This window comes from Drosophila takahashii, chromosome X (genome assembly GCF_030179915.1).
Source record: "Drosophila takahashii strain IR98-3 E-12201 chromosome X, DtakHiC1v2, whole genome shotgun sequence".
In the NCBI taxonomy this organism is placed as follows: Eukaryota; Metazoa; Arthropoda; class Insecta; order Diptera; family Drosophilidae; genus Drosophila; species Drosophila takahashii.
In genome coordinates this window covers 6,991,714-7,004,646 of record NC_091683.1, presented here as the reverse complement: position 1 = coordinate 7,004,646, position 12,933 = coordinate 6,991,714, and the positions used below count along the sequence as shown (strand labels likewise).

General features: G+C 38.2%; 1 protein-coding gene across 2 annotated transcripts in view; it reads left to right on the top strand.

Moving 5' to 3' along the window:
* LOC108060281 (uncharacterized) overlaps nucleotides 1-12,933 on the top strand; it is a 61,512-nt gene that overhangs the window by 38,010 nt on the left and 10,569 nt on the right. Inside the window, exon 1 of one of the 2 annotated variants that reach the window (XM_044394227.2) lies at nucleotides 3,060-3,141. The exons of the other annotated variant lie outside the window; for it this stretch is intronic. Within the exon in view, the coding sequence (XP_044250162.2) occupies nucleotides 3,087-3,141 (55 nt within the window). The 5' untranslated portion in view covers nucleotides 3,060-3,086. Of the gene's footprint in view, nucleotides 1-3,059; nucleotides 3,142-12,933 lie in introns of those variants that run through there. 2 annotated transcript variants of the gene reach the window in all.

Sequence of the window (12,933 nt, the reverse complement as noted above, 5' to 3'; positions counted from 1 at the left end):
CTCTCCGTCGTTTCGTTTCGTTTCGGTTGCTAACGTCTAACAAGCCAAAGAAAAATGGGCCCAACGCCAACTTTTGGCTAAAGCGCAAACACATTAAAAATTGCTCCTTCTTCGTCTTCGTCTTATTTCTTAGCAATTGCCTCAGTTTGTTGCTGTTGCTATTGGTGTTTGGCAAAATACCCTAAGAAATTTACTCAAATTGGAAGTTAAAAAAACCTTGAAAACGTCGAAAAATAATAGAAATTCCAAATGGTTTTATTATATTTAAAAAAAATATTCAGGATTTTTAATTTTATCTTATATCAATATTTTTTTTAATATTTTATATGTTTCCAATGGCTTGATAATAGGTTCTGATTGGTAAGAGTAATGTCACTTTTTATAAGAAAATTCTGATAGGAAGTATTTTTTCCAATTACATTTAAAATAATAGAATTGTGGAATTTTTATTTGTGTTTCTTATGTGCATTACAATAAAAGTTCCAGTTGGGTTTCAATATTTGCTTATACGATTTAACTGCTTTGCTCGAAACTCACTTCTTATTGGTTTAGACTGCTTGCTTTTTCATCCAATTAGACATTTGGTTTTTATTGAAACCTTTTCGATTTTGAACCTTAAACCAATTGGAACTTTCTGTTTACATAGTGTATTTAATTTTCGAACCTTGTTAACTAATTTTTTCATAAGCATTGCATTTGGGCCCGAGGCCTCAAATGCACTTTGCGAAAAAAGCATTTCCTCCAAACTTGTCTCGATTTTTGCTGCCTGCCCGGCGGCGATTTTGGTGCGAAATAGCTCTCTTTGTGAGCTTGCAAGTCTGCTGAGATGCTAGTTTGATGCACTGAGAGAAATGATCTATTCAGTAACAAACTTAAATTAAATTTTCGTAGTAATGAAATTTATAAACAAACAAAACTTTAATGTTTTATGAAAGTTTTTTAACCAATACCGAGATTTTCTAAAAATTAATTATTTATTTAAGACTTTTAATAAATATTAAAACAAAATAGCTTTTTTTAAATGATTTAAATTGTTTAAAAATTCAATTCCAAGAATTTCTAATACTTCATTTTTGTAAAATTAATATTAATTAATTATAATATTTATATTTATTTTTCTTAGTGCTTTTTGGTAGTTTGCTGGCGCAGCAACAATTTGCAGCCTGGCCATGCGATTTATCTTTGGGCTGGCAAGTTAATGTGGCAATTGTATGCTAAGCAGCAAATGCAATGGTTTTTTTTTGGGAGGGGGCTTTGGGAAAGGGGGAGGGTCTTCCGAAAAGGGGGCGGGGCTGGGGCAACGGTTTTCATGAATGAATTAGGCGGTGGGCAAAGTTTGGCTCTCGGTGGCGAAAGGGCAACAACTCAATTTACAGTTGTTATATTTGCTGGCGTTTTTCCTTGTTCCTGGTGATTTTTCTTCTCTTCTTTTTCTACTTCATTTTTTTTATTTTTTGGTTGGCTTTCCTTTTGACCAAAACGGAATTCCATTGCCCACGGGTCGGCCATTTTTTCGCTGGAAAATTGCCGAAGAAAAGTGCAGAAGAAGACGCATTCTTCCTGTTCTTCTATTTTTTGGGACATCTCATGGGTGTGATTTTAATTTCATACACAAATGAACGCGAATCGAGAGATGTTCCCAAAAAAAGAAGAAAAACAGCAATAACTCCCACGAAGATTAATAACATAGAGGCACGCACACATTCGCACCCATAAATAAATAACAAAAAAGAAATACAAAATGCACAAAAAATGAACAATAAGCGCGGGCGAGGGGCGAAAATGAAATTTATGCATAATGCCGAAAAGCGCGCTGGCGAATGGCCCATCAAAAAAGCGGCAAATAAAAGGCAAACTGAAGAGGAATACTCAACGCAAAAAAAAAAATACAAAAAAAGAAAATGCCAAACTAGGAAGAGCAATTGGATGAATTGATGGGTGGCTCTTGGGGGTGGGGATTTTTTTCCTTGGCCTGCGGAGTACCGAGCACTTGACTTCGAGATTATGCTGAAAATTAAAAACGAATCATATATGCCCTGAGTTGGGGCGAAAAATATGCTTCAAGGAATGGGAATTCACTTTTTATGGTCCCTGTATTTATATGCATTTAATTTGTTTAAATAAAGTTAAAAATACTTCTCAGCTTACAAAAAATATTTAAAATAAAAAATAAACGTGTTAGAAATCCATATATTTTAAACAATTAATTCTTATAGATTTATCATTAAAATTAAAAATAAAAATTCTTAAAGATTTATTTTTGTTGCTCCATTTCGCTGGATTTAGAACTTCCAACACTCTCGCTGATCCCATGTACCCCAGTGATATACAAGCCAAATGGCTAAATGGGCCACATCCTTGCTCGTACATCAAGGATCAATGGCACGTAGCAGCACTAAAGTTATTAAAGCCATAAGATACACAGCCAGGCGGACGGGCGCCCGCAATCCAATCTCCAATGCCCAACCAGTCAGGCGTCCACATGCAAAAAAACCAAGAACAACAAAAATCCTATATATATATTTTCGTATATGAAGGATGTACATATATATTTTACATATACATGTACAGATAAATTTATTATATACATATGTGTGCGTTTGTGTTTTTTGTTAGCGATACATTTGGACGCACCCCCTCTAGGAATCTAGAAACCCCCTCCCTTTCTACCAACTAAAACGGAGCTACCCGACTTTAAACCCATCAAACCATTAACAACAACAACAGCAGCAATAGGACGGGGACAGTTCCACCATCTAAATTTTACACAAAGAAAAAAAATTATAAATGTTACTACATATTTTAATACCTTCAACGTTCTGTGAAGTTTTTAAATTGAGTATTAAAATAATACTTAAGATATATTTTGAACTTATAAAATATTTTTTTATAAAATATACTTAATTTAATTAGGAAATAAATTGATTTATGTTTAAAACCTTTCTTAAGATTTAATGAAAAATGTAAAATATTATAGAAATTGGCTTGAGAATTTCTAGAGTCATATTTTCAAAAATAAGCTGTTATATATTTTTCTCAGTGCTTGAATGCCATCCCTACCCCATCATGTGAGTAAAAATTTGCGTATGAGTCAACGGCAACGACGTTTATCTTTCAACCACCACCCATCAGAAAATACAGGTATGCACCCTCCCCCTTCCATTCCACCCACTCCACCCACTTGATATGTATCGCCGTTGTCGTCTACAGTTATAAAATATATATGAGTAGGGGCGACAAACGACAGAACGCTTGGCTCAAGAAAAATCGACATGGCAAACGTGTCGGAAACGTGTCGCAAATTTGTCCGTCGAGCGTTGAGCGTCGAGCGGAATCGGAATGGCAACGCGTTCGCCCACTTTCCGGGATTACGGAGCGGTCCATTACATGTACTTATAGGGCAGGCCTTAAAAAAGAACCAGATAGCAAAAAAAAATCACATATTGCCTTGGCTTAGTTTTGAAACTAATACAGGAATATCCTTTGGTTATGGTGCGATTTTAGGGAATTATCCTTGGTGTTTCAGGGATGAATTCTTTGAGGTTTCAAGGGGCTATGTTTTTTAAAAGAAAATATTATTACTTTGGGAATATTTTTATAAGTATTTGTAAATTAAATTATTTTTATTTTTATAAATAAATCAATTATCCCATAAACATGATATATAATTGAAAAATTGAATATATTATATATAAATTAATATGGTTCTGGTGAGATGGTCTCAGGATTTAGTATTTTGAACTCGGGACTCAGGGGCTCAGGACATTCGGGGTCCAAACAACGATGAGAGCTGGTGCTATCCGCACATTAACGCCCGTAACGTAATTAAACAAAAATAATGGTCTCAATAATCAAGGCAGAGCCATTAAAGCCAGCCAGCTAACAGCCAACAGCTACCCCTTTTTATTTGGCCCCTTGGCTTTCTGGCTTTTTATTCGGAGTTCGGAGTCTAGTGATTATTTACTGCGGTGCTCTTAAGTTCCAACCAACCCCCTTTATTTAGATTTACACACATGGAGATTTATGGGCGGCCCGGCGTTAGCGTTCTACATTCAGTATCAAAAATCAATTAATGGCAATAATTTTAAAATTAAAACAATTCTGCGTGGCGCCGCCAACATGTGTGAAATTTAATGACTTTGAAGATATTTATGGAAATAGAAGTCTTGGGGGCCCGAGCCCAAAAGCGAAAGCCTTTTGCCATTTCGTTTGCAATTATCGAGTATATTGCGTAGCCGCCCCTTTGTCCTCTGTTTTCTCTGTCCTGAATCCTGAATCGCATCCGAAATGGTCGCCTTTTCGTTGTAATTAGATGAGCGGCAGCAGCGCAAGGGTTTAATTACATTTTGAATAGGAAATTTATGAAACAAGTTTCGGTGAGGCTCAGTTTTTGGGTTCTGTTCTCTTTCGGTTCGGTTTTCTCGTTTTTTTGCTCCTGATGGCATGTGTGCCCGATTGTCTCCACTTTCGTTGCTATATATATTTAAATATATTCCATCTCTCCGGCGGACTTCATCTTCATCTGTGTCGCCATCTATCTAACCCCCTTGTCTGCCTTCGCCGTAATGCCTCTTGCCCTTGGGCAGTCTGCGGAAAAATCTTTGTTTTATTCTGGGTGGAAAGGTGGCCGAAAGGGAAACTATTTATAATTAGTGCGGATAAATCGTTTGTGGCGAATGGAGTGGGCTTTCAATTGTAGCTTTATATGTCAATAAACACTGAAGGAATTTTTGGATTTGGTAGAAAAATATTTAATTTTTTGGTCAAATCAATGAAAATATTAATCCAAATACGGATTGTCATACCTTTCTGAACTCGTTATTAAATTTTCAATCGATTGGTGTTTAAACTTGAACATTTTATTTTTTGGCAATTTTCGCAAAAAATCATGATGTAACCCCTTATCAAAAATGAGAAAATTGGTCATAAAATAAATTTTCCTATAAGTGTTGTAGATTGTTCCTTTTCTTCGCTGTGGGCCTTGAATTGTCTAAATAACGATTATAAAGCCCTTCAATATTGTATATTTTGATTGCAAATTGTTATCCTTATTTTCTGTTCATAAAATTAATTGAATCATTCAGAAACATTCCGAAAAATCATTCATAATTTGATTTTTCCCGAATAAACAAACAAATATTGAATGAGCCGCCGGCGGGATTGCTTTTCGTCAATATTTTCCACCCGATTTGCTGCGTTTTCAACGCAACCCCAAAACCGAAAGACAAAAGTTTATGGCATACCTACCTATATATATTTTTGATAGATATAATTACAAGCAAATATGCCGCTAACGCTGAAAATTCGCCTCAAATTGAGTTTCGACACGGGTTTTGCGGGGTTTTGCGTGGTGGAATGGGGGACTTTGTGCAGATTCGGTTTCAGTTTTGCCCGTCGAATGTTGTTCAATTAACGTTGGCTGGGTTGTTTTTGTTTTGGTTTGTCTGTCGGCGGCGAACCAACCCCGCACATCGCGAAAATTGGCAGCAAAATGACAACCGCGAGCGTTTTCCGGCGACTGCAATGTGGCAATGCGGCGATGTGTGCGGCATCAACATGTTGCACAAATATAAACATAAATCAATTAACATTTTTCGGTGCCATGCCAGTGAACTACTGGGTTCTGGGCTCTGGATTCTGAATTCTGGGTCCTGGGAGTCCTGGCTTTTTTGGTCCTTCCCCCGAAAATTCGTAGATGTCTGTGTGTGTTCGGCGGGCGACGATTCGCCGGCGGCGTGCATTTTCCGAATCGACAATTTGCAAACGGCTTTTCGACAGAATTTCGGCGTTGCCTACTTTTAGGCGCAGCAACCAAATGAGAGCAGGATTTTAAGGATATATTTAAATAATAAGACTGTTTTTTATTTGTGATGATTAAAAATTCATTTAAGACTTGTAGAATTAAATCTAAAAATAAATGTAACTCTTTGGAGATTTCCAAATTCAATTTCAGACTGTAATAATTCACATTTGATTCACATCTTATTCACATTCTTCTCCAGACCCGGACTCAATTTAACTGGCCATTAATGTATTCGGCTACTTGCTACTTTGCTACTTGGGTTCTTCGAAAGCAAGTTCAATCCCTTTCCCATTTCGAGAGTCCAGTATTCAGTATTCGATCCATTGCCGAAAGTGGCAATCAGCCAAAACAACAAAAGCAGGACAAAAGGCCGCCACACGTTGGATGTTGGATGCCAGTTGCCACGCCCCCTTTATCCTGGTCAAAGGTGGGCGGATGGGTGGATGTTTGTGTGTGAGAAGGCCATGTCGACACCTATTACCATTCATTGACTTTTGTCATGTCCCTGGGGTGTCATCTATGCAGGTTGCTTTGGTTTTGGTTTTGGTTTATCCTTCCTGATGTTGCTGTTTCTGCCCACGCGTTTGATTGCATTTGCAGGCGAAAACCCAACGACCGTTTGCTAATGTCCTTCGATAAAGCCGGCAAAATCAACACCACCAGCGACCAAAGGACACGGGCTCACTCCTCTAAATATTGTGGAAATGGGGATATGGATATGGGGATATGGGGATACGAGGATACAGCCATACAGCCAAACAGTCTGTCCTCCGTTTTCATTTGGTGTTTGATTGGATTTTCAATTATTCATTATTATTGGTTGCAATTTACCTGGCGGCCAGCCGGATGGACTCTTCCCTTTCAGCTGCATTGATTGCCTTGGCATGGATATGGATATCCATGGATATGTCGCCTCAGTTTTCCAACTCATCAAACTCCAATTGCATCATTAAACGGAATTTTTGATGATCTAGCACATCCCTAGCACCTTTTTGCCCCTTTTCATTTGCATTTGCATTCGTGTGTTTCATTTGTTTGCTTTCAGTTTTGATTGAGTTTTCCCCTTCTATTCGTGTGTGATTTTTCAATTGATGATATTCGGTTTTTGATTTTAATTCACCGCCTTTCAAGGTCTTCGTGGAGTTCATTGATCAATTCAAAGCAAAAAGTCAAGCAAATCAAAGCGCGAGAAATTCCAGCAAACTTAAATGCCCCTCCCCAAAAGCGATTAACTGGCTGTTTAAATAGCACTCTACTTTTGGGGGATATGCACTTTAACTATTAAATGCGGTAGTATTTTTTTAAAGTATTTTTGGGGTTTCAAAAAATAATATTTGGGTTTTTTAATAAATAAATAAATTCTATTGATGTGGTAAATTATAAATATAATAAGTTTTTAAGAATTTCAAATAAATGTTGTTCCAAATATCTGAGTATTATGGTCAAATAATAATTTCATTATTAAGATGTAATAATATCATAATAAATCCACTTTTATTATTCTAGAGTAAATTTCTGTCAATCCCCCTTGCATTTCTCAATATTTCCATATATACTTTTACCATTTGTTTGTTGTTCTGCTTTTTAGCAATACCGATTCCCGTTTCGACCCCCGTTTCCGTTTAAGGTGGACAATTATCTGCTCTACGAGAAGGCAATAACCAGAATTCTCGAGGGTCTGGGGGAATGGAGAACACAGAACCGAGACTGAGACTCCAGATCGAGCCATAAAGATAACACACGACTACAAAACAAAGGCAAAGCCACGAAAAACAAGCCAACGAGCCACCGACAAAGTGTTTCCGACTTTTTCGTAGATTTTTGCTGCCAGATTTTTATTGGCAGAAAGAGATAGCTCAGCGGATAGAAAATGAAAGAGAGAGAGAGAGAGAGAGACCGATTTGATTTTTACGACCATCTCATTTCAGTTTGCATCGGTTATTTGGGGATACTACATACATATAGAGCTACTTGTCTTGGAAACCCAACAAAACTGAAGAAAAAAATTCAAACTCTTGTCTGATTTCGCCGGCGACAATAAATTAAGTCGAGTGTAGCATTTAATTGATTTTAATCATAGATTAAATATCGTAAAACAACAAAAGCCAGGGCCAAGGCAATATAGGCCAAGGAACAACAACACCCAAAAGGCCGCCGTTGCGTTGACCAATAAAGTCAACAATCAAATCAAACAATCCCAAGTAACCCCCCTCTAACCCAAGGGAAAAGGGGGCTGTGGGCGGTGGGCGGTGGGCAGGGCAAACAAACCAATTTGTAGCACAATAAGTTGTCGTTACTTGGTTGTTGTAATCGCTGTTTACCAATATGTAATCCTTAGGAACAACAAGAGAGCCACGACTCCTGCGCCTTCGCCATCCTATGCGTATCCTGGCTTTCGGTGTCGGGTTTTCGGTTTTCGGATTTTAGATTTCAGATTTTAGGGTGCTGGATGTTTGGTCTGCTTGCTTTGAATTTCAATTACCCTTGACTCGATTTTTGGGGAGGGGAAAACAGACTTTTCGGGGCTTTAAACGGACATCTCTAGCTTTAAGGACAGTGCTTTTGGCAAATGTAAGTCGTTTAAAAAAGAGAAATAAACAAAAAACACTTTTGAAAATTAATATGCAAATATAGGGTATTTCTTATACTATCTAACAGTGCTGCCATTTTGTCCTCTTTCCGGACAGATCTGTCCCTTTTTTAACGACTTTATCCGGAAAAAAATTCAAACATCCCCTATCCGGAAATCTGTCCTTTTTTCAAAGATAAGGTTTTGAGTGTTATTTTTGCTAGTCGAAAGTGTATAAACCTGCTTTTATATGCTGAAACGCCGTTTTAACCATTATTCTTATAGTTCGGCACTTTAAAAATAATTATTTTTACAAATTATCAAAGAGATGTAATGCAGTCGATGGACTTTCTTTATAGTACGATTTTTTCTGTAGCAAAAAAAGAGGAAAACACTTTAAAAAGTTCTCAATTTTTACTCTCAGCCTTTTTGTCAGAAAAAAATTTCATATTTGAACGACTCTTATTCGGGTTTGACGCAGATATTGCATTTTTTTGTATTACCAATATAGTTACTTGAAATGCTTTTATTATTTTAATAATTTTAGATTATTACGTATACGCACAAAAATTGACCATGGTAAAATGATCAAACGAAGAAGGTTGTGAGTCGGGCGCAATAGATCATTAGGGGAGTGTAGGGTAAGGTGACGAACGATTCGTTTTTTGAATGTAACTTTTCTAAAAATCAATATTTTTCAAAAGTGTAAACGCAGAAAGTTGCTTACATCTACTGAGCATATCCCTGTAAAATTCGAAATTCGAAATTCCAATGCAGCTAAATCCCACAGCGTTTGGCGTGCACCCTTCTTTTTTTGCACTTTCAAAAGTTGTAGGGTAATGTGACGAACGATTTGTTCTTTAATGTAACTTCTCCAAAAATCAATATTTTTTAAAAGTGTAAAAGCAGAAAGTTACTTACATTTACTGAGCATATTTCTAAAAAAATTTGGATTCGAAATTTCAACGTAGCCAAATCCCACAGCGTTTGGTGTAAACCATCCTTTTTACAAACAAAAAAATACATTTTTTATATATTATTTCCGGAAAGGTTATTTTCGATACGGAAAAGAAAGAAGTAATAAGATAATACCCAAACTTACAAAAAAAAAAATGGTCAAAGTGAAAATTTTTTTAAAATTAAATTAAACTGACGTCACTATTAAAAACAACAATAAAACTGCAGCAGTAAATGTTATCTGGTATTATTATATTTTTTTTACAAATAATCAACGATAACAGTTAAAATTCTTGAATAAAAAAAGTTCGTCACAATACCCTACAAAAAGTTCGTCACGATACCCTACAAGGTAGACTTGGAGCAAAAACGGTGTCACTCTCAAAAGGCGCAAAAGAAAAAAACGCGAGGTACCAAAAACTATTGATAAAGATCTCATGTATACGTGCATATATTTGCCTGATTTTATTTTCCACTCATCTTTGCTCTGGCATTGCTGAAACACAAGTTAATTGAATGGGTTTGCTAGTTTGCGCACCACATTTTTAGCGAAAATTACCTCACGAACAAATTACGGGACTTCTTATTAATATTACTGTAAATACATTGTCTACACGAGAAGGGGAGACGACTACATTTATTTGGAGTTTTTGTCGTGACGTCATATATGAGATTCGACGAGTTCGTCACATTACCCTACTCGTCAAATTACCCTACACTCCCCTACATAATTGAATTTAATATAAAATCCATTTATATTAAGTAAATATATCACCCTTTGGTAAAAACAGAAAAATGGAGGCGCATTTACTTTTGTCCTTTTTTTTGTCCTTTTTTAAATTTTTTTGTCCTCTTTTTCCCTGTTTTTGTTGGCTTTTCTGTCCGGTTTTTCAAGCTGAGTGATGGCAGCACTGCTATCTAATATTGAAAAAAAATTTAGTACGTAAAAATAATAATAAGGGGCTTTAATCAGACATTTCTAGCTTTAAGGACAGTGCGTTTGGCAAATATAAGTCGAAAAAAAAGGTTTGAAACTATTTTGAAAATATTATATACTATTTTGAGTTTGGAAATATTATCCATCAAATTAAAAAATATTTTTAGCCAATAAAAATTATTTGTAGTAAATATTTCTGTCTAATGAAACGCACTGTATGCATATGCAGATATACATTTAAGCATAGGGGCTCTTTCCCAGCCAAGGGGGGTCAAAAGGTGAAAGCCAGGACAGTGGAAGAAAATATTCGCGTTGCTAACGAATCAAATAAATTTGTTGGTCAATTAAAAAACTGCAAAACGCGCACAATTTCCACATGTGTGGCAGCAGCAGCAGCAGCACCACCCCCTTTGCCACCGCCCCTGGATGCTGGTGATTTTTGCTCTAATGGCTGCCAGCGCCAAATGAAAAGCTTCGCGTGAAAAAAAATGCATTGCAAACCAATTTTTTCCTCTCTCGCTTTTTCTTACCAATCTTTTTATTTTCTCCTCTGTTTTTTTTTACATTTTTTTTGCCATGATTCCCTGCATGGTTTCTGACTAGCTTTTGACCAAAAATTCAACTCCCTTGTTACGAGGGCCTGTTAGGGCGGGAAGCGAGTCAAAAAGGGGGCAGCAGAAGCCACAGTCTCTAAAGTTGCGAAAGAGAAAAGAAAGACCAAAATTTGCACAATGTTCGGAGAGAAATATGAGTGTTCCTTTTTATAGTATTATTATAACACTACGTGCAAGACCGACTTTTTATTTTTTTTGGTAGGGATTTAAATTCAAGGGCTTCCTTTGGCCGACGCTATCCGCTTGACTAGGCTATGCCAGGTCTTTCGAGAGGTTCGAGTCCAGATCAAGCTGAGTTGCTGCAAAGGCTGCGGCGTAACAACTGGCGGTGTCAGGATGTTGCGATTACGTGGCTGATCAGCGTTCTCATGACTAGGGGGGAGGGGGCGTACTGACCGGATCCATACAGCCGACGCTATCCGTTTGTATTAGGCTATGCCAGGTCGCTCGAGAGGTTCGAGTCTGTATGGATACCACAACTACAAGGGCGGGTGACGAAATATATCTCTCTGGCCGACGCTATCCGTTTGTACTAGGCGATGCCAGGTCGCTCGAGAGGTTCGAGACCAGAGAGAGAGGAAGCAGCGAGGCAGTTCCTAGTGTCTGTTTTGGAATAAAGCTCTTTTCGTCTGTCTATGAGTGAGCTTAGCTGTTTTCCGATGACGGGGGGAGGGGGTTCGGACAGTATCTTCTACGGGGAATCAGCACTCAGGTGGAGGCTGTAGTCCTGGGAAGAGATCAGTAGGACATGGACGGAACTGGTAGCTCCGGTGGAGGCCAGTTGAATTCATCCATGGATTTCTATTGTTTAGGGATTTTTATATAGTTTCGGGGGCTTCATTTTGGACGGTTTCTTGACCCGTATATACCCAATCATACCAGCAAACCCGATTTAAAATTTTATTTATTGTTTTGCCAAGTCTTTGTCCATTGAAAGACAGCGTATGCATAAAAAGAAGTGTCGTCAGCATAAATACACCCATACGTCCACATACATATATAGTCGTCATTGTCATTGACCGTCACTGGGGTAATTTGAAGATTTACCTCAATTATTTTTATTCTTGAATATTTATGTGTTTGGTTGACCGTCTGAAGGGCGCGTGCCAGTCAGTTTCTTATTACCACGGCACGAGCTTAACGTAGGAGAATATAAAGTAAGGTAGGTCAGGTACGAGTTGAGCTAACGAATAGATTATATAAGTGAGAATTGATGGCAGGAAAAAGGAAGCAGGTCGCGATAAGATTACCTCTGACTAGATCGGCACGGGCATCCACATTAGCGGCAAGACAGGCTGGTCAAGCTAGAATAAGCGGTAGTAGAAGAGATCAGGAGCAAGCGAGCACCAGCCGCTCAACGGATTCAGCACCCAATCAATCGGTGAGCTTCAGCAGTAAGCTCGATAATTTGGGAAGCCTGGCGGAATACGACAACTCAGGGATGGACGACTCATTAGGAGCCGTAGGGGGAGTTACAAACCGGCTAGGCCAACCGCAAGGAAGGTCCAGCATGCTCCCAAACACAGGAGCCAGGCCACGTCATTCCACCTCCGAAAGTAGGTTGGAGAGGATGATGTCAGCCATTATTATACAAGGCAACGAACTAAAGGCAACACTCGCAACGCAGATCACAGAGTTAAACACACAAATGATAAATCTCCAGTTGCGAGTCGCTGAAGTAAGCGAAGCACAGGGATCCGGAAACTTATCAGGAGGCAATAGCTCCACTCCACAACTAGCAAGGGGACGAGAACCAACAGCAAATGGTCGAGATACCAGACATAGGAATCACGACGGGATGGGTTCAGAATCAGAACCACCAAGATATCCTGGACAGGCTTCAGGGGATCCGACTACTCCGAATGAACGAGAGAGGGGAGAGACTACTAGTATGCAGGAAGTTTCACAGCTCATTAGTCGATCAGCTGGAAATCAAAACGCCAGACTCGACAAGTGGAATCTCAAGTTTGATGGCACTGCCAGGGGTATGTCCGTGGAGAGTTTTCTGTTTCGGGTGGAAAGGATGAAGGATTTATACGGGTGCACGGAGGAA